Here is a 26454-nt window from a genome sequence, read left to right on the forward strand (position 1 = left end):
ACCAACAGAAACAATTATCACAAGACCACTTTGGGTTACCTTCACCGATTCCACAGCACCTAACCCTGTTTTCATCCACCCTAAAAGTACAAATTGTTCAGCCAAAAGGCAAGGGTTCACTTTTTCCAAGAATTTTCACTCATTGTCAAATAATCATCTGTATCCTAGGCCTTGGGCTCCGAGAACTTCACCACACCTACCACCTCCGATACTTTGCCCTCGTTCACTTCCATTTCTGCTCCTGTCTTCGATCCGGCATACAGCTCACTCTTCTTACACTTTCTACCATTCTTCTTCAACAAACCATCTCCCTTTTTCCTAAATTCTTTACAAGTTCAAGCTCACCCTCTTCCTCCCTCTCTCTTAGACCTCCTCTGCCTCTCTTTTTCCCTCCATTCCTCCTCTGTAAACCAAGTATACGTCTCCTTATGATAACACTGCACTTCTCCTGACATACATGTCGTTCTTGCCCTCTCAAGGGACATCATTCCCCACTCTCTCCAGCCCTCCTCTCAGTTTAACTCTCCCACTGAGACATTAAACTCTCCCACTGAGACATTTCCCACTTGAGGAAATCCTCAAGATAGTGCTCGGGTTGCTTTTCTTCCTGGATGGAATCCTTGAGTCAAATAAAGCATTTGCAACTTTATGAAAATGAATATCTAAACATTATACAATTTGATATTGTTTTAAGTCTTTTTTTGATATTCCCAACATAAGCTATGGATTTTATCTTGCATGCATTACTTTGAATTATAGCATTTGACAGGTTAAAATGTTTGCATAATATTGTAGAAGATGGCCTAGATCAGGGATGGGCCACTTTGATGGGGGTGGGGGACACAAAAAATCGAAACTCATCATGAGGGGCCACAGTGGCTCGTGGGTCTGTGTACCCACATCCATACCCACACATGCAGTCAGAGCCTTTTGGGGGCCCTAAGCAAAATGTTGTTTTTATTTTATACTAGGCTACTTTTCCTTAGGTATAGGCGGTAATACTTTATAACTTTCATTTGTGGACATGTATAGAAATATTAAAGCATTAAAAAACATTGCATAAGAATTAATAATCCTACATAAAATGAAATGTAATCATATATAACGCATTTATAAAAGCTTACAATGTCTTCTTCAAATCAAATCAAAATGTATTCGTCACATGCTTCGTAAACAGCAGGTGTGGACTAAGAGTAAAATGCATACTTAACCACCCTTCCCAACAATGCCGAGAAAGCCATTAGAAAATGTAATTGAGTCATACAATAAAATCGTTATCACATCATTCATATTAAATTGTCAATTTCATGCTTTCTTGCATATGGAATGAGATAGAGCGTCCCCTTCCTCTCCCTTCCTCTCTCTCCTCCTTTCTCCCTCCCTCCTTCCCACCCTCTATCTGAAAGGACGCAAGGAAGCGCAGAAGTCATTTTAACAACGAGATGTGCAGGAAAGCTCATATGGAGGTTTGATCAGAAGAGCCAGACTTGGGGAGGTGTTGCGGAGTTCGAAGTTTCAAACACGGGCTGACAATTTTGCGTGACGACATACTCGTGAACTATGAAGGAACTTGCGCGCGCGTGCTTTCAGTGAATTTGGATAATTATGGTTTGCCACAGACATTCATCACCCAGCTGAGATATCATTGAATGCATCTGAATCGTGTGTGTGGGATCTTTATTCAAGACGTGATGGATACAAATTCTTTGGCTGTGTTGAAACTTCTACTTGTAGGAATTTTGGGTGAGTTTTCTATGGTATTTTATTAGCATATTATGTAGTCTAGGATAGTTTTCTAGATGATTAAAATAAACGATTTCTTAATGATTTAATAGTCTATTTTTTAGCATGTTGCGTCTGTTTTAAATGGGTTCATATCATGGAATAAATGAATGAAAAATGCATTATAATAATTTTCAGATCCTTTTGATTGAAATCTGGTGTCATTGTTCATTCTGTAGCCAATAACACATTTTAGTTGCATGACCTATCATCTTTAAAAAGGCTGATAATAAATATGAAATAAAATGGATGTTGATCAATCACTTCATGAATTTCATATAATTTCATCATATATTTGATCAAATATAGTTAATAGCCAACCTAACACCATCTGTCTCTTGACCCTGGTGGATATGTAAATGACTGTAGGCCTATGATAAAATGCCATTAAAATTCATTAAACAATATAAGAAGCTCCATACCAGTATGCTGTTCAGAAAATATTTCTTTAAAGGAAAATTCCACCCCAAAATGATATTTTGGTATTTGTTTCTTTAGTCCATTGTTGATATAGTCCCAAAATGTTTTGCATGTCAGCAATCAAGTTTTCAAGATATATAACTTTCATAATGCAGAAATACAGCCGACATGATAGATTTTGCATCAAAGGATGTTCTGCTTTACATCATATGATGCTAAATGCATCCTACCGGCTGTATTTCTGTATTTTGAAAGTCATATATCTTGAATTTCCCTTTAACGGATGATGACGATGGATGTCGATTGAAAGGGGCTAATGCAGCCTATACGATTGTTTATAATGACAAGCAATCATTCATATCTTTCAGTTACCACAAATTCATGTTTATATTTGTAACATATGTTACAAAGATAAACTTTGTTGTCCCGGTGTTGAGATTAATTCTTCTTTGGGGAGGATTTTTTTCTGGTTCTCTCATCAGGGGGAGACTTGGACAGGAACCCACCTCCATATACCCAATAGCTTATATTCAAAGCTGAGGCCCAAAGATTATGGGTCAGGGATATACTAAAGTCCCGCAAAATAGCCGATGTACAGTGGAAAATGTTAAGGCAGGTTTTGAGGTTTACAACCCAAATGGGACCTCTTACATGCATGCATGATATCCTCAAAAGCTGCATGAATCCAACTGTATGGGGCACAGGGGGACTATGATTTATATGTTGTAAAATGTATTAACAAACGATTATGTCATTACATCAGTGCTCCAGCACAATTAGCATTGCTCCACTGAGTAAGGTCGGTTTACTTGAATTAGCAGATAATAATGGTTAGGCTATAAAGGGGCATCGAAATTCCGTAACCAAGGAAAAAGCCTTAGGCTCTTCAGTTCTGCAGGTTGTGGCTCCTGTATTTGCATGAGCAGTGTCTTTCGCCTTGAGTTGGCACTCAATCAATAGCACTGCTCTGTTAATGGGTCACCGCCTCCGATAATGTAATAGTGCTGATGAGCGAAACCCCCAGTTGGAACCCAGGCCTCTGGCTTGGCTTCCCACTGTCACAGCAAGAGGGCAGAGTTGGAAAAGTGTTGTGACTCAGCCAAGGATAGTGTAGAATGCTCTATGTGTGTGTTTGTGTGTGTTTGTGTGTCTGTGTGTGTTTGTGTGTCTGTGTGTGTGTGTTTATGCATGTTTGTGTGTGTGTGTGTGTGTGTTTGTGTGTCTATGTGTTTGTCTGTGTGTGTTTTTGTGTGTGTGTGTGTGTGTCTGTGTGTGTCTATGTGTTTGTCTGTGTGTGTGTTTTTGTGTGTTTGTGTGTGTGTGTGTGTGTGTGTGTGTGTGTGTGTTTGTGTGTGTGTGTGTACATGTGCCGTGGCTTTCCTCTCACAATCCTGAGGATAAGCAAGTAACACATACTGTCATATCTCTCACAATAAGCCAACATGTTTAGCATTATTATTATCTGCTTACTGGTACAGTCAGTAGTTTGAATATATGGGCCAGGAATAAATCCAGGTTTCGTTTGCATGTGTCTGTGTAATGTGGAAGTGGGGTACGCTCACTTGGATTGTGTGGGTGTCTGAAAGAGAGTACTCTGAATTGAAACTGAGGTGAACCTTCATTGCCATTTTTTATACCTCAATAGGGGTTTTAAGTACACTGTAAAAACAAATCCTGTTATTTTTACAGTAACTTACTGGCAGCAAATGACCTGTAAATTACTGTAAAAAAGGTACAGTATGTTACCATAAATTCCAAATAAATGCTGGTTTAACAGTACATTAATGTAAATCAAATCAAATGTTATGTCACATGCGCTGAAAACAACTTGTGTAGACTTTACTGTGAAATGCTTACTTACGAGTATGTGGAGTGTATATATAGACTAGTGAGTGTGCGTAGGGTCATTGCAAGATAAGAGTTAGTCCAGATAGTTTTGGTACCATTAATTGACTATTTAGCAGTCTGGCTATTTAGCCGTGTTATGGCTTGGGGGTAGAAGGCATGTACTGTTAAATCAAAGTTTATTTGGAATTTACAGTAACATACTGTATGTATTTTTACAGTAACTTACAGGTAACTGGCTGCCAGTAAGTTACAGTAAAAACAGGGCATTTTTTTAACAGTGTACTGAAATGGAGTGCTGTGCTGTGTAAGTTTTCTGTGCCTGATTTCAAACTCTAAATGGGGTGGCCATACCTGTGTCCTCTGTCTCACTTACACGCATAAACTTTCTGCTCTTTGTCTCCCTTCCTATCACTCTTATACACAGCAGGCCACAGAGCCACTTTGGCAATGGGCTGCCCTCCTGCATGGCAAGAGTCATTGGCACTGTTACGAATCCCTTTGGCCCGACAGTCTAGGGGGGATGGTAATGGGACCCGTAACACAACTCATGCAAATTATAGTAGTGAAAACATAACAGTGAGAACAAATAACCCAGACAACTTAATTACCGTCAAACACTAAATGTTTATTTATAAACACACGGTAAATGGGGGGGGGGGGGCAGGAAAAGGGGCTGAGCGGAACCCAAGGAATGAAAGAATAATAATTCAAAAACACCCCTAAGCTAGACTAGCCTACTTCACAAACAGCTGACTAACTAACCAAAAATACAGGGGGTGGTCCGCCCAGTTCTAACTAGTGTTTTTAACAATGTTTAACTACGGGTAGTGTAGCCCAAGGGCGACTTGTCTGGTTACCCCCTTTTCCCACCATCAAACAAACACTCAAACACCATCACCAAAACAATACTCACAGGTGGGGACAAAGTGACATGTAGATGCAAACCACAAAAGCAATCTACAGACAGAAGGCATGTTACAAAGAGATTGAGCTGGGGAGACAACAACTGACAGGGGTTTTAAACCAAGGGAAAGGGACTGTGATTGGGTAAGGGAAAAGGAGCAGGTGTCTTCCGATTAGCGACTGATTGGGGAATGATTGTCACCTGTGAGTAGGGGAGAAGGAGAGAAAAGAAATACACACAGGATACACACAGAACACTTGTATCCGTAACAGGCACTAAAACAGATTTTCTAAATGAGCATGGCTGACAAAAACGTTAATTTCCATTAATTAACTCTTGTGCTGTGACTTACTAAGGCTGACACAGATTATGCCTAGTCTTGGACTAAGAAGACATTTCGGAAGAGAGAACCGCCATTGAACTTGTTTTTTAAAGTCTAGGTCTAGGCTTAATCTGTGTCTGGAAATGAATGTGTTAGAGATAAGATTCAGTGGTGTAAAGTACTTAAGTACAGATAATTTAAAGTACAACGTTTTTTTTTTACTATTAATATTTTTGACTACTTTTACTTTTACTTCACTACATTCCTAAAGAAAATAATGTTATTTTTACTCCATACATTTTCCCTGGCACCCAAAAGTACTTGTTACATTTTGAATGGTTAGCAGGACAAGAAAATGGTCGCTATCACTCACTTATCAAGAGAACATATCTGGTCATCCCTACTGCCTCTGATCTGGCGTACTCGCTAAACACACGTCTGAGTGTTGGCTATCCGTATAAAAAAAATCTTTAAAATTCTGCCGTCTGGTTTGCTTAATGTAAGACATTTGAAATGATTTATACTTGTACTTGTACTTTTTACTTTTACAGTTGTACGGGGAGACAGATATCGTTGCTGGTTCTCATGGAAACCATAGCCTTGCCAGCTCAACTGTTTGAAACCTCCCTAAACGACTTTCTTTTGACTTCCGGGTCCCTTGTACGGCAATGCTTCTGGTGGATTTAAAGCATTGGCATTGTATTGTGTCGCCATGCAACTGCTAGAATGCCTATGGTATTTTATTTTTTTCTTAGTATTTAAGTTCATGTGCTAATAGACTGCCTTGCAATACCAGTGTTGTTTAAAAATATATATCTGCCAGACATATTATGTGTGGTATTTGGAGAGAACTGAAGGCAGAAGGAGGCTGGAGGATATTTTTTCATTTTTCATGAATGGAATAGTTGACTTGAAGCAGTGACTTTCAACTAAATGCCTCAGTGACATTTCCCCACTGTATTTTCTGTTTGGTTTTCTCTTCCCCATATTGGAATGAGTTTAAATTTCAAGGGCTTTTATTGAGTGGCTCAGAGGCTTCCGCTCCAGCCAATTCACCATGTTGTCATTTTAAGATTCTTTATCTGTAACCAACAGTCTGCATTGGTAATATTGACTGATCATGGTGATGTTGTCACACACCCATTGTATTTTCAGTTAACAAAAGGAAAGCGTTCCCATTTGGTTGTGAGATGACATTATCTAATCCTGTCTGAATATTATTGGAATGGTGTAAGGTATGATATTCCAGAAACATCCTCAGCACGTTCAAGCAACATCTCCATGGCTTTTTGAGAATGATTGTCACTGCAATGTTTTTTCAAATGGGACATTCTCAGAACAATTCCATCCTAGACAATTAGATGTTAGAGAAAAAGGATCATTATGTGAACCCAAACATGTTTTTAAGCTAAAACAGAGAAAATACACCTCAGATATTTGGTCAGGTATCTGTGTTTACATGTGTCCCATTGTCTACACTCCCCACAATAACTTTCCTCTCCAAACAGGAATGGGTTAATGCTATAGCCTCTTTGGAATGTCCTTCCTTGCTTGTAGTGACCATCCCTCACATGATTTTAATTCAGGCTTTCTCTTTCCCCCGGCTATGCAGCGTTTATTTCGGTCCCTTTTCAACATGGCCATTCATGACAACCCCTTCCTGCTTTTGTTTGCGAAATCCAGAGAGCCTCTCTCTGTCTTCAACATCTGTGTCAATCCTCAGTCTGTCACGCCCTGACCTTAGAGATCCTTTTTATGTCTCTATTTTGGTTTGGTCAGGGCGTGAGTTGGGGTGGGTATTCTATGTTCTATGATTTGTATTTCTATGTTTTGGCCGGGTAGGGTTCTCAATCAGAGACAGCTGTCTATTGTTGTCTCTGATTGAGAACCATACTTAGGTAGTCCTTTTTTCCACCTGTCTTTGTGGGAAGTTGACTTTGTTTAGGGCACATAGCCTTTAGCTTCACGGTTTGTTTTGTAGTGTTTATTGTTTTGTTCGGAGTCATCTTTTATTCAATAAAAGAAAATGTACGCTCACCACGCTGCACCTTGGTCCTCCTCCTTCAACAGCCGTGACGCAGTCGCCTCTTCCGCTCCACTTTCTCATCCAATCCCCCTGGCCCAGTATCACAATCCCACTTTGAACCTTACCCTATGACTTCGGATTGAGGTTGTGGTTGCTAATCCACAACATCCACGTAATCTTGAGCCTTTGTCCCCTGGTCCACTTAGTGGTTCATTCCCTCAGTCAAAGCAGAAGTCGTGCACAAGGTACAGATGTAGGGTCCTAATTTGAGCCAGTTTGCTACAGCAGGAATATAATCTTGCAGCAACAGGAAATGGTCATTATTATGTGGATTATAATTAACTGACATTAACTGACAAGGGTTGATACGTTTTCCGTAAGGAAAAATCTAGTCAAAGTGGAAATTACAAACTTCATAGGCCTTTATAAACCTCATACAATACAAGTTTTACATTTGCAATGCAGGAACGTTTTCCTGCAACAGGGTGATCAAATTAAGATCCTAAATCTGTAGTCTAATAATTCCGAACCTCTTGGGGCTAAATGGAAGACATGTATTAGCAGTTAACAATTTCATAATATGTACTTTTGTTCATTATTTAGGCGAATGACTGGGGCATTCTAGGGCATTTTGTGGTGTTAAGTCATTAGATGTTATCACGTCTGCCCAGTTTAATTTAAGTAAAGTTGATTGAGTTGACTTAAAAGATCACACCCACCATGCTCAGAGGTACATTTTCTATTTGGATTGATGCCTGTCTTCCATCAAAGTGTAGTGGCCTGATTGAAATGTAAATTTGATATGTGTTATAAAAAATTATCAAAGGGCTTTGATCAAAGCATTCATGATGAATGTTTAATGTGTATAAATCATCTAAGAAGATCTAAGAAGACGATCATAACATCGATGTTGGTCATTAATGTTGGAAATGTATGTTTTACTGGTCCTCTTGAATTAGTAATCTACTCTTTTTGCAGCAATAGGTTTTGTACCTATGTAATTAGCGGGCAAAACTGGCTGCAATGATGCATTAAGACTTCATGGTCAGGTTGTATACTGGTTTTAAAAGGACAACCAAAGTAGGATTTATTTCCTATGACATCTTGATGTCGTTATGAAAAAGACATCTTTACCTTGTCTTAACAGAGACCAGTTTGTTGAAATCCAGTTATGTGGCCAATAACAAGCACAATTTTAAAATCACAGCAGAGGTAATGTCAACGTTCTCTTGCAAAGCTGAAACGACGGAATCCAGCCCTCCAATTCTCCCAAGTGCAAATCAATAAATAAGACAGGTCTGGGAACATTGCTACACTACTCTGGTAGCTTATCATTCTTTTATACCATTACTGCTCTCAACACAATAGTGTGACAATGAAAAATGTGCTTTTAAAATTATGTGACTTTAGACACTATGTGACTTTAGGCATGGAACAGGACTTAAGTCAATTGGCTGCCTCTATTGGGCTGTATGTGAGCATAGGTCTAATAACAAATGTGAATAGGATATTTGACTTATGTGCGGGTATAGTATTTGGCTTAGTAAGACTGCAAAGTTGGCAATATAACAGAAGTAAAATGTATTGCAATAGCTACAGTACAGTACTAAAACATTTAATCTGGATTGATGCCATCCGCTTATTGTAATTGATTTGTTTTTCAACAAATCCCCCCCAATTTTCATCTAATGATTGAGAATGAATTGCAAGAGATATGTCACGATCGTGTGGCGGATTAACGGACCAAAATGCAGCTTTTGGAAAATAAGCCATCTTCTTTTATTATAACACGAAGATGAACACGACACAAAAACACTTTAACAAAACAACAAAACGACCGTGAAGCTACAAACGTTGTGCACAAACATACAGGCTACTAACGTTCTTACATAGACAATTACCCACAACCAATGAGAGCCTATGGCTACCCTAAATAAGGCTCCCAATCAGAGACAACCGAAATCAGCTGTCTCTAATTGGGAACTCATTCAGGTAACCATAGACTCTCCTAGATAACTAACCAACATAGACAACACTAGACATATACACTCAACACAAAACCATCTACTACACCCCATAACCCCTTTACCAAATAAACACCCAAAACCAACAAAACATAAACATTACCCATGTCACACCCTGACCTAACTAAAATAATAAAGAAAACAAAGAATAATAAGGCCAGGGCGTGACATAACCCCCCCCTTGAGGCGCGAACTCCGGGCGCACCATACACAGTCCAGGGGAGGGTCTGGGTGGGCTCCCTTCCACGGTGGCGGCTCCGGCTCTGGTCGTAGTCCCCACGTCACCACAGTACCTAACCACCTCCTAGGCTTCCTCCAAACGACCCCCCTCCACATTAACCCCATTGCATTAAGGGGGAGTTCCGGACTAAGGGACAGCTCCGGACTAAGGACCAGTACCAGGGTAAGGGGCAGTACCAGGGTCAGGGGCAGTACCAGGATAAGGGGCAGTACCAGGGTAAGGGGCAGCACCAGGGTAAGGGGCAGCACCAGGGTAAGGGGCAGCTCCAGGGTAAGGGGCAGCCCTGGACTGAGGAATGGCAGCTCCGGACTGAGGGACTGCAGCTCCGGACTGAGGGACTGCAGCTCCGGACTGAGGGACGGCCCATGGCTGGCTGACAGATCTGGCTGCTCATGGCTGGCTAACGGATCTGGCTGCTCATGGCTGGCTGACGGATCTGGCTGCTCATGGCTGGCTGACGGATCTGGCTGCTCATGGCTGGCTGACGGATCTGGCTGCTCATGGCTAGCTGACGGATCTGGCTGCTCATGGCTAGCTGACGGATCTGGCTGCTCATGGCTAGCTGACGGATCTGGCTGCTCATGGCTAGCTGACGGATCTGGCTGCTCATGGCTAGCTGACGGATCTGGCTGCTCATGGCTAGCTGACGGATCTGGCTGCTCATGGCTAGCTGACGGATCTGGCTGCTCATGGCTAGCTGACGGATCTGGCTGCTCATGGCTAGCTGACGGATCTGGCTGCTCATGGCTAGCTGACGGATCTGGCTGCTCATGGCTAGCTGACGGATCTGGCTGCTCATGGCTAGCTGACGGATCTGGCTGCTCATGGCTAGCTGACGGATCTGGCTGCTCATGGCTGGCTGACTGATCTGGCTGCTCCTGTCTGGTTGGCGGCTCTGGCAGATCCTGTCTGGTTGGCGGCTCTGGCAGATCCTGTCTGATGGACGGCTCTAGCGGCTCCTGTCTGGCTGGCGGCTCTAGCGGCTCCTGTCTGGCGGACGGCTCAGTGGCCTCATGGCAGACGGGCGGCTTTGCAGGCTCATGGCAGACGGGCGGCTTTGCAGGCTCATGGCAGACGGATGGCTCAGATGGCGCTGGGGAGACGGATGGCTCAGATGGCGCTGGGGAGACGGATGGCTCAGATGGCGCTGGGGAGACGGATGGCTCAGATGGCGCTGGGGAGACGGATGGCTCAGATGGCGCTGGGGAGACGAGCAGTTCAGTCAACGCTGTGCAGACGGCAGACTCCTGCCGGCTGAGGCGCACTGTAGGCCTGGTGCGTGGTGCCGGGACTGGTGGCACCGGGCTGGAGACACGCATCTCAGGGCTAGTGCGGGGAGCAGCAACAGGACGCACAGGACTCTGGGGACACACAGGAGGCTTGGTGCGTGGTTTAGACACTGGTGGTAAAGGGCTGGAGACACGCACCATATAGCTAGTGCGTGGAGGAGGCACTGGTGGTACTGGATTGGGGCGGGGAGGTGGCGCCGGAAATACCGGACCGTGCAGGCGTACTGGCTCCCTTGAACGCCGAGCCTGCCCAACCTTACCTGGTTCTATGCTCCCCGTCGCCTGACCAGTGCGGGGAGGTGGAATAACCCGCACCGGCCTATGTAGGCGAACCGGGGACACCATGCGTAAGGCTGGTGCCATGTACGCCGGCCCGAGGAGACGCACTGGTGACCAGATGCGTTGGGCCGGCTTCATGACATATGGCTCAACGCTCAGTCTAGCCCGGCCGATACGTGGAGCTGCAATGTACCGAACCGGGCTATGCACGCGTACAGGAGACACCGTGCGCTCTACTGCGTAACACGGTGTCTGCCCGTACTCCCGCTCTCCACGGTAAGTACAGGGAGTAGGCGCAGGTTTCCTACCTGACTTCGCCACACTCCCTTTAAGGCCCCCCCCAAGAAATTTTTGGGTTGTACTCACGGGTCTCCAGCCTTGTCTCCGTGCTGCCTCCTCATATCGCCTCCTCTCGGCTTTCGCTGCCTCCAGCTCTTCACGAGGGAGGCGATATTCTCCAGGTTGATCCCAATGTCCATCTCTTTCCAATTCGTCCTCCCAACTCCAGAGATCCTGTGTAGGTAGGTCCTGTTGCCGCCTTCCATGCCGCTTGGTCCTATGGTGGGTAATTCTGTCACGATCGTGTGGCGGATTAACGGACCAAAATGCAGCTTTTGGAAAATAAGCCATCTTCTTTTATTATAACACGAAGATGAACACGACACAAAAACACTTTAACAAAACAACAAAACAACAAAACGACCGTGAAGCTACAAACATTGTGCACAAACATACAGGCTACTAACGTTCTTACATAGACAATTACCCACAACCAATGAGAGCCTATGGCTACCCTAAATAAGGCTCCCAATCAGAGACAACCGAAATCAGCTGTCTCTAATTGGGAACTCATTCAGGTAACCATAGACTCTCCTAGATAACTAACCAACATAGACAACACTAGACATATACACTCAACACAAAACCATCTACTACACCCCATAACCCCTTTACCAAATAAACACCCAAAACCAACAAAACATAAACATTACCCATGTCACACCCTGACCTAACTAAAATAATAAAGAAAACAAAGAATAATAAGGCCAGGGCGTGACAAGATATCAATCCTAGTCCACATAGAGAGTTTCTCTATCTATCCCAACATGGCCAGCACTAAATGACAGCCTTTTTAACCTTTAGAGCACAACCTTAGCAGGAAGAGGTGTGTACTTCAATGAGTGACAGACAAGCTTCAAATAGATTGTAGAATGACATTGGGGAACCTTGGCCAGTCGAAGTTAGTATCACAACTACATCCTCCCATTGTTGCTGTGACACAGGGTGCATGCTAGTTTCTGCGCCTGTGGTGAGAGTCCATTTATTAAAATCACAGTTAATGACAGCAATTTGGACAATGGCAAATTTAAGAGCAGACTATTTCAGTTACCTGCACTAATGGCTTCTATATTTTTGATGAAGTCATCAAGGACCGAAATGTCAATATTATCAACCAAAATGAATTGATAAACGTCCCGGTTTGTTTAAAAAGTGACAGTGGTACCTTTATCCTCTCCATTTTTGCTCTGTATTTTTTGCACCCAGACAACCTGTACCCAAATATAATCTCATTTGAAACAAACACCCCTTTTGCAATTGACTTCAATGAGCTCAATCTATGACATAATTTATTCATTGAGGAATTGCAAATGACCTCAGACCATAAGAGTGGTTTGAATGTAATGTAAGATGCAATGCAATGTATGATGAGAACCATGTACTTGATTAGAACTGCATCATGGACTTGACAAGTCAAACACCCCCCCCCCCCCTCCCTCAATCTCTCTCTCTCTCACTATGACACCTCCACATGCATCCCAGCAGATCATTTGCCTTCATTGATATTTTTGTCTCCGCTGAACTGTTTGTTTCAAGTTAGCAGCCGCAGAGCTCGAGCAACTTCAAAGTACCAGCTGAGGCTATACTTGAGAGGCTAAGTAAGTCTCCTCGCTCCATTTGTGAAGTGGACTCCAGTGCCCGGCGAAGCATAACGTCTTGACCCCTGAGATAGATGACCTTGGACTGCTATCGAACAGAGGACAGACTGGTTATTTTCTGATTACATTCGGTGTCTGGCCCTGTGTTAACCTCTAGCAGCCTCAAGGAAATGACTGGGAGATTAGAAGTATCACATCTGAGAAATTAGCACTTTTAATTAAGCCTGGATATGGTCTCCGAGAAATTTCTCCCATTAAACGTTCCTTGGCTAATTACAAGGAAGCTATCAAGAAGGATATAGAGCAGGGGTGTCAAACATATGGCCCGTGGGTAGTTTGAGTAAAAACAAAAATCTCAATGTAATAATAATCTTAAAAAATGAGCTCGATATACTTTAAAATGACTAAAACCAAATTAAAACTGTGTAGAAATGAGAATGGTGCTACATTCTTCACTGTGTCGAGCTCGCTAATATTCACAGTAATATAAGCTATACAGTGGATGAAGGACTATGTCTTGCCAATTTTGATGGTAAGGAAACATAAAAAGATTCAATGTGGCCCTCTAACCTCATTGAAGACCGAATGTGGCCCTTGGGGCAAAATGTGTTTGACACCACTGATGTAGGGGAACATATCATACTGACGATATTGTCATGTTCCTGACCTGTTTTCTGTTAGTTTTTGTATGTGTTAGTTGGTCAGGACGAGAGTTTGGGTGGGCAGTCTATGTTTTGTGTTTCTATGTTGGTTTATGGGTACCTAATATGGTTCTTAATTAGAGGCAGGTGGTTTTCATCTCCTCTGATTGAGAATCATATTAAGGTAGGTGTTTTCACTTTGTTTGTTGTGGGTGGTTGTCTCCTGTGTCTGTGTTTGTCGCACCATACAGGACTGTTTCGGTTTGTTCGTTCGTTCGGTTTATGTAGTCTGTTCCTGTTTCATGCGTTCTTCGTGTCATGTAAGGTCATATGTTCAGGTGCGTCTACGTCGTTTGTTGTTTTGTAGTTTGTTAAAGTGTTTTCGTGTTTTTTCGTCTTTAATTTAATAAATCATGTCATATCACAACGCTGCATTTTGGTTCAATCCATGCTCCTCCTCTTCGGATGAAGAGGAAGAGGAAAGCCGTTACAGAACCACCCACCTTACCAGAACCAAGCAGCGGGACCACGAACAGTGGTCCACGAAACAGGAATCCTGGACATGGGATGAAGTATTGGAGGGAAAAGGACACTGGGCTCATATTGGGGAATATCGCCGCGCTCGTGAGGAGATGGAAGCAGCGAGAGCCCAGGAGCGGTGGTATGAGGAGGCAGCAAGGAGACGTGGCTGGAAGTGAAAACACCTACCTTAAAATGATTCTCAATCAGAGGAGATGAAAATCACCTGCCTCTAATTAAGAACCATATCAGGTACCCATAAACCAACATAGAAACACAAAACATAGACTGCCCACCCAAACTCACGTCCTGACCAACTAACACATACAAAAACTAACAGAAAACAGGTCAGGAACGTGACATAACCCCCCCCACGGTGTCTGCCCGCTCTCACGCTCTCCACGGTTAGCCTGAGAAGTGGGCACAGGTCTCCTACCTGTCCTTGGCCCACTACCTCTTAGCCCCCCCCCCCCCCCCCCCCAAGAAATTTTTGGGGTTTCTTCGCGGGCTTCCAGCCACGTCTCCTTGCTGCCTCCTCATACCACCGCTCCTGGGCTCTCGCTGCTTCCATCTCCTCACGAGCGCGGCGATATTCCCCAATATGAGCCCAGTGTCCTTTTCCCTCCAATACTTCATCCCATGTCCAGGATTCCTGTTTCGTGGACCACTGTTCGTGGTCCCGCTGCTTGGTTCTGGTAAGGTGGGTGGTTCTGTAACGGCTTTCCTCTTCCTCTTCATCCGAAGAGGAGGAGCATGGATTGAACCAAAATGCAGCGTTGTGATATGACATGATTTAAAACTAGGAGGACAGGTAGGAGACCTGCGCCCACTTCTCAGGCTAACCGTGGAGAGCGGGAGAGCGGGCAGACACCGTGTTACGCAGTAGAGCGCACGGTGTCTCCTGTACGTGTGCATAGCCCGGTGCGGGTTATGCGTCTCCAGAGCCCTGTACGCACTGTTCCTTCTCCCCGCACTCGCCCTGAGGTGCGTGCCCTTAGCCCGGTACCACCAGTGCCGGCACCACGCACCAGGCCTATATTGCGCTTCGAGAGTGTGCCCTGTCCCTGCTCCCCGCACTAGCCTGAAGGTGCATGTCCTTAGCCCGGTGCCTCCAGTTCCGGCACCACGCACCAGGCCTACAGTGCGCCTCATCCGGCCAGAGCCATCCGTCTCCCCAGCGCCATCTGAGCCATCCGTCTCCACAGCGCCATCTGAGCCATCCGTCTCCCCAGCGCCATCTGAGCCATCCGTCTCCCCAGCGCCATCTGAGCCATCCGTCTCCCCAGCGCCATCTGAGCCATCCGTCTCCCCAGCGCCATCTGAGCCATCCGTCTCCCCAGCGCCATCTGAGCCATCCGTCTCCCCAGCGCCATCTGAGCCATCCGTCTGCCCAGTGCCGTCTGAGCCATCCGTCTGTCCCGAGCCATTAGAGCCGCCCGTCTGTCCCGAGCCGTTAGAGCCGTTAGTCAGTCAGGAGCCGCTAGAGCCATTCGTCAGACAGGATCTGCCAGAGCCGCCAACCAGACAGGATCTGCCAGAGCCGCCAACCAGACAGGATCTGCCAGAGCCGCCAACCAGACAGGATCTGCCAGAGCCGCCAACCAGACAGGATCTGCCAGAGCCGCCAACCGAACAGGAGCTGCCAGAGCCGCCAGCGAGCCATGAGCGTCCAGAGCCGTCAGCCAGCCATGAGCGTCCAGAGCCGTCAGCCAGCCATGAGCGTCCAGAGCCGTCAGCCAGCCATGAGCGTCCAGAGCCGTCAGCCAGCCATGAGCGTCCAGAGCCGTCAGCCAGCCATGAGCGTCCAGAGCCGTCAGCCAGCCATGAGCGTCCAGAGCCGTCAGCCAGCCATGAGCGTCCAGAGCCGTCAGCCAGCCATGAGCGTCCAGAGCCGTCAGCCAGCCATGAGCGTCTAGAGCCGTCAGCCAGCCATGAGCGTCCAGAGCCGTCAGCCAGCCATGAGCAGCCCCTCAGCCCGGAGCTGTCATTAATCCAGAACTGCCCCTCAGTCCAGAGCTGTCTCTCTGTCCGGAGCTGCCCTTCAGTCCGGAGTTGCCCCTCTATCCTGAGCTACCTCTCTATCCTGACCTACCTCTCTGTCTTGAGCTATCTCTCTATCCCTGTGCTGCCCCTTATCCCGGTGCTGCCCCTTATCTCGACGGTACCATTTAAATTAAGTGGTTGGAATAGGAGGTTGGTCATTCAGAGGGGGAGACGTAAGCTGGGATTGACTATGGTGGGGTGGGGACCTCGCCCTGAGCCTGAGCCACCACCGTGGTCAGATGCCCACCCAGGCCCTCCCCTAGACTTTGTGCTGGTGCACCCGGAGTTCGCACCTTAAGGGGGGGGGGAGGTTATGTCACGTTCCTGACCTGTTTTCTGTTAGTTTTTGTATGTGTTAGTTGGTCAGGACGTGAGTTTGGGTGGGCAGTCTATGTTTTGTGTTTCTATGTTGGTTTATGGGTACCTGATATGGTTCTTAATTAGAGGCAGGTGATTTTCATCTCCTCTGATTGAGAATCATTTTAAGGTAGGTGTTTTCACTTTGTTTGTTGTGGGTGGTTGTCTCCTGTGTCTGTGTTTGTCGCACCATACGGGACTGTTTCGGTTTGTTTGTTCGTTCGTTTGTTTTTTTGTAGTCTGTTCCTGTTTCATGCGTTCTTCGTGTCATGTAAGTTCATATGTTCAGGTGCGTCTACGTCGTTTGTTGTTTTGTAGTTTGTTAAAGTGTTTTCGTGTTTTTTCGTCTTTAATTTAATAAATCATGTCATATCACAACGCTGCATTTTGGTTCAATCCATGCTCCTCCTCTTCGGATGAAGAGGAAGAGGAAAGCCGTTACAGATATGTTACCCCCCTGGAACAGGAAAGGGCCTGCCATGCCGAAACAGGAAAGGGCCTTCCCCAAACTGTTGCCACAAAGTTGGAAGCACAGAATTGTCTAGAATGTCATTGTATGCTGTAGCATTAAGATGTCCCTTCACTGGAACTACAAGGTCTAGCCTGAACCATGGAAAACAGCCCCAGACCATTATTCCTCCTCCACCAAACTGTACAGTTGGCACTATGCATTGGGGCAGGTAGCGTCCTCCTGGCATCCGCCAAACCCAGATTTGTCCACTGGACTGCCAGATGGTGAAGCGTGATTCATCACTCCAGAGAACGTGTTTCCACTGCTCCAGAGTCCAATGGCGGCGAGCTTTACACCACTCCAGCCAACGCTTCGCATTGCTCATGGTGATCTTAGGCTTGTTCCACCATGGAAACCCATTTCATGAAGCTCCCGACGAACAGTCCTTGTGCTGACGTTGCTTCCAGAGGCAGTTTGGACCTTGGGTGTGAGTGTTGCAACCAAGGACAGACGATTTTTAGGCGCCACATGCTTCAGTACTTGCCGGTCCCGTTCTGTGAGCTTGTGTGCCTAGCACTTCGCAGCTGAGCCGTTGTTGCTCCTAGACATTTCCACTTCACAATAACAGCACTTACAGTTGACCGGGGCAGCTCTAGCAGGGCAGAAATTTGACGAAATTACTTGTTGGAAAGGTGGCATCCTATGACGGTGCCACGTTGAAAGTCATTGAGCTCTTCAGTAAGGCCATTCAACTGCCAATGTTTGTCTATGGAGATTTCATGGCTGTGTGCTCTATTTTATACGCCTATCAGCAACGGGTGTGGCTAAAATAGCCAAATCCACTCATTTGAAGGGGTGTCCACATACTTTTGTATATATATAGTGTATCTAATTGTTTCAACCACAAGACTATATCAGGCTTATGGAGAGTTGAGGTGGGGGCATGCGGGGAGGTGTTGACAGTCACAGCATTGTTCCCATATGAAGATAAAACCCAAGTGTTATGCTTGATGGCCCTGCACTTGGCACAATGCTATGCTTCTATTTTTATTTTCAGAAACTAGCTTGTTGGTTCTATAGCTTCCCTAATAGACTACAAAATGGATTATGTGGTTGCTAGGAAGCGACTAATTCAAATACTGTCTCTTCAATTTGAAATAGCATTTTCTTTTTGTTTTTTGTTTTTAGGCTCCAGTGGAATGTTTATTTTCGAGTCAGGATGCAAATGAATTTCTCAGTTTTCTGAATGATATCCTTGTAATGTGGAAGAGAGACTGACATGGGTTTACTAGCTCCAGTCTTATAAAAGCAGTGTTTTAATTGATCTATTTAATGGATGGATTTGGCCCTTTGACTCACTGCTGTGCAAATGTAAACCAGGAATATTACTCAAGAGACACCTCATTGGTTAATGTGAGACTTCAGATTTCTAGTTGCTGCTTCTCATAAACCCTGTCATCCTATTGCCAAGTGAGAGGGAACAAGGCTGTAATTAAACAGTCTCAACAGTCTCAACTCACATATGCATTTGTAACCGATGTGAAATGGCTAGCTAGTTAGCGGTGGTGCGCGCTAATAGCGTTTCAATCGGTGACGTCACTTGCTTTGAGACCTTGAAGTAGTGGTTCCCCTTGCTCTGCAAGGGCCGCGGCTTTTGTGGAGCGATGGGTAACGATGCTTCATGGGTGACTGTTGTCGTTAACAGTTAACCCACTGTTCCTAGGCCGTCATTGTAAATAAGAATTTGTTCTTAACTGACTTAACCTTTAAATAAAGGTTAAAAAAATATGTTTTTCTATTTTCCACAAGAACAGCCGTCAACTATTCAGTGTACCCAATGTGACAGTCAAAGCTGCATTTAAATTGATCGTGGCAGGACTTTGGCATTCCCCAGCCTCCACTATCTACCTCAGGGAAGGCTGTGTACCTCTGACACTATCAAATGGTTATGCAGGCAGCTCAGCGGTGTGTTGTCGCCTTGGCCCGCTTGGTTTACCAGAGAGATTTCATATTCATGGTGTGTGCTCAGAGCTAACTCATGCTGGATTGACTGTTGGATGTTATTTTGGTCCTGGCGTATGTTTGCAAAACCATCGCTGAAGTGTGACACAGGAGGGAAAGAGTGAAATACCTTCCTCTTCCTTATTAACCTACAGATACAGTGCTTTCCATGACATTGAGTGTGTTATGAGTGTGTTATCAATGTGTTACCAGTTTGTTATTAGTGTGTAATCAGTGTGTAATCCGTTTCAGTGTGTTATCAGCAGTGGTGTAAAGTACTTAAGTAAAAATACTTGAAAGTACTACTTAAGTCGTTGTTTTGAGTATCTGTACTTTACTTTGCTATTTATATTTTTGACAACTTTATACTTTTTCTTCACTACATTCCTAAAGAAAACTATGTACTTTTGCTCCGTACATTTTCCCTGACACCCCAAAGTACTTGTTACATTTTGAATGCTTGGCAGGTCAGGAAAATGGTCTAATTCACACACTTATCAAGAGAACATCCCTGGTCATCCCTACTGCCGGTGATCTGGCGGACTCATTAAACACATTTTGTTTGTAAATTATGTCTGAGGGTTGGAGCGTGCCAGTGGCTATCCGTAAATTGAAAAAACAAGAAAATGGTGCCGCCTGGTTTGCTTAATATATAAGGAATTTGAAATGATTTCTACTTCTACTTTTACTTTTGATACTTAAGTATATTTGAGCAATTACACTTACTTTTTATACTTAAGTATATTTAAAACCAAATACTTTTAGACTTTTACTCAAGTAGGATTTTACTGGGTGACTTTCATTTTTACTTTTCTATTGTGTTATCAGTGTGTTATCAGTTTGTCATCATTGTGTTATCAGTGTGTTATCAGTTTGTTATCAGTGTGTTATCAGTTTCAGTTTGTTATCCGTGTGTTATTTGTGTTTCACTTCCAGACTTTTCATACGAGATGCAAAGGCCCCCATAGCAATTTCCAGAAACTAAAACTGTCAATTGAAACCCATAATAGCCAAACTCTTTAAGCTGGGGAGAAAGTGAGCTGTGAGCCACCTATACAATCGTGGGGGAACACTGTGTGGGTATAAGGGAAGCTGAATGCTTTTGTGTCTGGGATGTACATAGTATTGAAGGTTTGTCAGGAGAGGGGGGGACTGATTTGTGAAAACAATCATTGTGACGACCCTGTGTTTGTGTCATGCCCCGATACCGTTTGAACTTATCACACGTAGCAATCACAGACCCCTCTGCTTTGAACACATATCCTGCGGGAGGAAATTTCTAAATTTAGCGTAGTTATCCCCCGGGTGAGACTGAATTAAACAGCATAGTTTTTGTAATCACAGATCAAGTAAAAACAACTGTGGGTTCACTCAGAATGCTTACATTGTATTTGTGGTTTCGAGTCAATATCCAACAATGACGAAGTCTACGAGACTGTCCGTTTTAATGTGATCAGCACCTTTGATACATCATAGACATTCTGAGTCATTCCGCAGTGTGGTTTACCTATCTGTGATTGATTGAATTTGGGCATAAGAGTGTCACTTGAAGGAAAAAACAAGGAACATAGTAAGAAAATGGGGGGAGAGTGAGACAAAAAGCGATCAAGGTGAAAACTTAACGAACTTAACGAGTGTGTGCTCGTGTGTATTCTCTATTAGGTCCTTCAGTGATGCTCTGGTTTTGAAGAGGTGCGAAATAGGCTTCAAATTCCCACGTAACAGGATTGCTACACAAACTCATTGAGGGAGTAACATGCAGCTGGGTCAGAGAGGAGGATAGAAGATTGATTATGTGTGTGTCCCACACTTGGCAGTGCCAGCGCCAAACAACCGACATGGCATGAAGTCGGATTGGATATCGCCTCTCCTCCCTCTCTGTCCTGTGCTGTGGTGTGGTAGTGTATGCACTCTAAGCAGCGTTTCTCAACCCTCTCCTCCCTCTCTATCCTGTGCTGTGGTAGTGTATGCACTCTAAGCAGCGTTTCTCAACCCTTTCCTCCCTCTCTATCCTGTGCTGTGGTAGTGTATGCACTCTAAGCAGCGTTTCTCAACCCTCTCCTCCCTCTCTGTCCTGTGCTGTGGTAGTGTATGCACTCTAAGCAGCGTTTCTCAACCCTCTCCTCCCTCTCTATCCCGTGCTGTGGTAGTGTATGCACTCTAAGCAGCGTTTCTCAACCCTCTCCTCCCTCTCTGTCCCGTGCTGTGGTAGTGTATGCACTCTAAGCAGCGTTTCTCAACCCTCTCCTCCCTCTCTGTCCCGTGCTGTGGTAGTGTATGCACTCTAAGCAGCGTTTCTCAACCCTCTCCTCCCTCTCTGTCCCGTGCTGTGGTAGTGTATGCACTCTAAGCAGCGTTTCTCAACCCTCTCCTCCCTCTCTGTCCCGTGCTGTGGTAGTGTATGCACTCTAAGCAGCGTTTCTCAACCCTCTCCTCCCTCTCTGTCCCGTGCTGTGGTAGTGTATGCACTCTAAGCAGCGTTTCTCAACCCTCTCCTCCCTCTCTATCCTGTGAGGTGGTAGTGTATGCACTCTAAGCAGCATTTCTCAATCCTCTCCTCTGGGATGCCCGTTCCATGAATTTGAAAACCGAGCACCGTCTTCCTGAGAGCTACAAGTACCATCTGGAGTATGTTGTGTTACGGTGCAGAGGGTTGTCAATTTCCACTCTGTCAAACAAGCACACCTGATTGAACTTGTCAGCTAATCATCAAGCCCTTAGTCTAGTCGAATTAGGTGTGGTAGTCAGGTGTGCTAGTCAGGTGTTCTAGTCAGGTGTTCTAATCAGGTGTTCTAATCAGGTGTTCTAGTCAGGTGTTGTAGTTAGGTGTTCTAGTCAGGTGTTCTAATTAGGTGCTCTAGTCAGGTGTTCTAGTTAGGTGTTCTAGTCAGGTGTGGTAGTCAGGTGTGGTAGCCATGTGTGGTCGTCAGGTGTGGTAGTCAGGTGTGGTAGCCATGTGTGGTAGTCAGGTGTGATAGTCAGGTGTTCTAGTCAGGTGTGGTAGTCAGGTGTGGTAGTCAGGTGTGGTAGCCATGTGTGGTAGTCAGGTGTGGTAGTCAGGTGTGGTAGCCAGGTGTTCTAGTCAGGTGTGGTAGTCAGGTGTGGTAGCCATGTGTGGTAGTCAGGTGTGATAGTCAGTTGTTCTAGTCAGGTGTTCTAGTCAGGTGTGGTAGTCAGGTGTGGTAGTCAGGTGTGGTAGCCATGTGTGGTAGTCAGGTGTGGTAGTCAGGTGTGGTAGCCAGGTGTTCTAGTCAGGTGTGGTAGCCATGTGTGGTAGTCAGGTGTGGTAGCCAGGTGTTCTAGTCAGGTGTGGTAGTCAGGTCTGATAGTCAAGTCTGATAGTTCAGGGCAACAACAACATTGTGAAACATATGGAGCTCCACAAGGAGAGGTTTGACAAACACTGTATTAAAAGCTCTGAGAAAAGTTATACCTCCTATCCTATCCTATACTCCCGCCATACGCTGAGAGTCAGATGCGACATTGCTGTATTAGTAATCACGGCAGGGGGTGGACTCTTGGTGGAGTAAATATTCATCAGAGAGAGCCCCCTCGGGGTGGGGGCACAGGTTCAGCCGAGAGAACGAAAGGTGTCCTAAGAGACAGAAAGGAGCTCTGAGCAGTGGCAGTCACCATTTCTTTATCCTTCCCTTATCACTAAACTCTATCTGAGATACTGCCACAGACAGCCACCGCAGCACACAGTTAAGGGCTTTTCACACTACTGAGCCGATCCAAGCAGAAAAAAACTAGGCTGTACTGAGCTGGCCTGTTTACGCATCCACCTTAGTTGCTGGAATCGTGCTTAAAAAATTACAATGTGAAAAGTAAAAATCCTTGCATGGTTTGGTTCAGGTCAGAACGATAGTGTGCAAAGGGATACTAGCTATAGCCATCTCCTCAGCTTCAACATTATATGATTATTTGTCACATGCGCCGAATACAACAGGTGTAGACCTTACAGTGAAATTCTTACTTACAAGCCCTTAACCAACAATGCTTTAATTAAGAAGTTAAGAAAAAATAGATATATATGTGTTAAGTAAAAAATAGATGAGTAAAACATTTAAAATAAAAGTAACAAATAATTAACAGCAGCAGTAAAATAACAAGGGAGGCTATATACAGGGGGTACTGGTACAGAGTCAATGTGCGGGGGCACCGGTTAGTTGAGGTAATTGAGGTGATATGTACATGTAGGTACTATGCATAGATTAAAAACAGAGAGTAGAAGCAGCGTAAAAGAGGGGTCTGGGTAGCCCTTTGATTAACTGTTCAGGAGTCTCATGGCTTGGGGGTAGAAGCTGTTAAGAAGCCGTTTGGACCTAGACTTGGCGCTCCGGTCCCGCTTGCCGTGTGGTAGCAGAGAGAACAGTCTATGACTAGGGTGGCTGGAGTCTTTGACAATTTTTAGGGCCTTCCTCTGACACCGCCTGATATAGAGGTCCTGGATGGCAGGAAGCTTGGCCCCAGTGATGCACTGGGACGTATGCACTACCCTCTGTAGTGCCTTGTGGTCAGAGGCCGACCAGTTGCCATACCAGGCAGTGATGCAACCAGTCAGGATGCTCTCGATGGTATAGCTGTAGAACCTTTTGAGGATCTGAGGACCCATGCCAAAACTTTTCAGTCTCCTGAGGAGGAATAGGCTTTGGCGTGCCCTTTTCACGACTGTCTTGGTGTGTTTGGACCATGATAGTTTGTTGGTGATGTGGACACCAAGGACCTTGAAGCTCTCAACCTGTTCCACTACAGCCCCGTCAATGAGAATGTGGGCGTGCTCGGTCCTCCTTTTCCTGTTGTCCACGATCATCTCCTTTGTCTTGATCACGTTGTGGGAGAGGTTGTTGTCCTGGCACCACATGACCAGGTCTCTGACCTCCACCCTATAGGCTGTCTCATCGCTGTCGGTGATCAGGCCTACCACTGTTGTGTCATCGGCAAACTTGATGATAGTGTTGGAGTCGTGCATGGCCATGCAGTGTGCGCTTGTGCATGACAACAGCAGCAGCAGCAGCAACAACTGACATCAGACAGCTTGGCATTGTTCCAGAAAACTCTTTAATGAATTTGTTCTTCTCGCCATCATTTACTCAATTAGCGATTCTCAGACAACTGTTTCATAAACTGTGGATTCATGTTTCTTAATTATTTTGTCAGCCAGGATGTGTTTAAAACGGGAAAGGTAAGGGCCATTTAACGGCTTTCGTTGGTGGAAGGAGAGGAGGACCAAAATGCAGCGTGGTACGTATCCATAATAACTTTTAATGAGAATGAATACAAAAAGAACAAGAGAATCAAAATGAAAACCGAAACAGTCCCGAATGGTGAAAACACTAAAACGGAAAACAACTACCCACAACCCATAGTGGGAAAACAGGCTACCTAAGTATGACAACGATCGACACCTGCCTCTGATTGAGAACCATACTAGGCCAAACACATAGAAATATAACGTATAGAACAAAACATAGAAAAACAACATAGAATGCCCACCCCAACTCACGCCCTGACCAAACTAAAATAAAGACATAAAAAAGGAACTAAGGTCAGAACGTGACAGGCCAGCTGGTCAGAATTGTCAGTTTAATGTTAAAGGGTCTATATATGTTTCAGTTGTGTTTTGACAACAACGTTTAAAACTGCAATATGTAGCTTTTTCGGCGACCCGACCAAATTCACGAAGAAAATTGTGTTCTAGATCTGTCATTTTCATTGAAAGCAAGTCTAAGAAGAGGTACATCTGTTCTATTTGCACTTTTTCTATGCTTCCCATTCTTAAGTTTTGTTTTTGTATCTTTTACTTTTGGTTTTGCACACTAGCTTCAAACAGCTGAAAATACAATATTTTGGGTAATTGAAAATATATTTCAGAGTGATTTAGATGATACAATGGTTCTCTACACTATACATTGCTTGTTTGGTCACATCATTTTAAATTAGGCAAACTATTAGAATTTTAGCAACTAGGAAATGGCAGAGTGATTTCTGCATATTGCATCTTTAATGTTGGTCCCAAAAAGTCATGCTTCGATGAGACTGTTGTCATGACTACTAACACTGTTTCAAGTCTCTGTGTGATTTTGTCTTTGACAGTGAACTCTTGGATGACAAGAGGATTGTCAGGTAAGCAAGGTTAAGCTTACATCTCCTTCTGAAGACATGAAACACTGTGGAACACAGCTTACAAATGCTGTACTTTTAATGTTTTTATAAGAAGTCATTTTAACCCTGTGATAACAATAATAGTCAAAATGGACAAAATTCAGATTTCCTGACTTCTGACAAACCCTGTGCCAGAGGTATATTCAGTTCTGGGTTGTGTTCATGAGGCAATGGAAAGAAAACTGACTAAAACAGGGAGGAACTATCTGGACACTAATTTTCGTTTTCAGTAGCAGAACTTTTTCTGTTGCTTGACCTAATGAACACGACCCTAATGTTACTGTGGAACATTGAAGGTCATGTTTCTTTCTGTAATTTGGACCTTTTTATGTCATGCAGCCACCGAGAATATCAATGTGGAGTCTATACCACGAAGGCCTAGTGTGGCTCTGTGCAACGAGACCCAGCTGCTGTCGGAGATGGAGGTGTGTGGAGAGGGTTTCAAGCGCGAGATGGCTTACGTGGATCCCCAGAACTGGTGCAACTTAACACACTTCATCAGGTAAAAGACTCCCCTGCCGTCTCTTGCCCTTTCAGTCTTATCAGAACAAGCCAGTGTCCTATCAATTCACTGACCCAGTTCTTAAAGGCACTCAGTATAATTTCTGAATAAATGTGTGTGAGAAGCGAAAGGTGGGATTAGTTCCAGACAGAAAAACATGTGTAGCCCCACTCTACCTGTTGGTAAACTTTTTGCTTTTCGAGGCAGTCTAAGATTTGGATCTTAAAGCCAAAATAAAACATATTTCCACTAAAATTATAATTTCAGCACAATAATTATTGTACAACATCTTGGGGAAGCTCAGAACAGTTTTCCTACTTAAAAAGTTGACTTAAGAAACATACTGTAGGATAAATCAAAGAATACTGTATTGCAGTGTAGGTAGTCTAGTAAAATAAAATAAAATGTGCCCACTGTGTGTGAATGCATGCATCTGCCTGTTTGTGTATGAACAGGCGATTGGCATCCAAATGCTAGTTGGCATTGCAGATCCAGGGGGCTGTTTACCTGGCTGTGCCTGCCCAGTGATAATTTAATACTCACACACCCATACAGTATTCAGACCCCCTGACCTTTTCCATATTGTGTTATGTTACAGCCTTATTCTAAAATGGATGAAATCGTTTCCCCCCCTCATCAATCTACACACAATACCCCATAATTACAAAACAAAACCTGTTTTTTAGACATTTTTGCAAATGTA

At 44.5% G+C, this 26454-nt stretch overlaps 1 protein-coding gene across 1 annotated transcript in view; it reads left to right on the forward strand.

Annotated features, from left to right (window-relative positions):
• The first annotated feature begins 1399 nt into the window (after positions 1 to 1399).
• LOC129859153 (receptor activity-modifying protein 3-like) overlaps positions 1400 to 26454 on the forward strand; it is a 38834-nt gene continuing 13779 nt past the window's right edge. Inside the window, exons 1-3 of the mRNA XM_055928563.1 lie at positions 1400 to 1743; positions 25181 to 25210; positions 25589 to 25751. Of these exons, the coding sequence (XP_055784538.1) occupies positions 1650 to 1743; positions 25181 to 25210; positions 25589 to 25751 (287 nt within the window). The 5' untranslated portion in view covers positions 1400 to 1649. The remainder of the gene's footprint in view (positions 1744 to 25180; positions 25211 to 25588; positions 25752 to 26454) is intronic.

Source organism: Salvelinus fontinalis, chromosome 7 (genome assembly GCF_029448725.1).
Source record: "Salvelinus fontinalis isolate EN_2023a chromosome 7, ASM2944872v1, whole genome shotgun sequence".
NCBI classification, from domain to species: Eukaryota; Metazoa; Chordata; class Actinopteri; order Salmoniformes; family Salmonidae; genus Salvelinus; species Salvelinus fontinalis.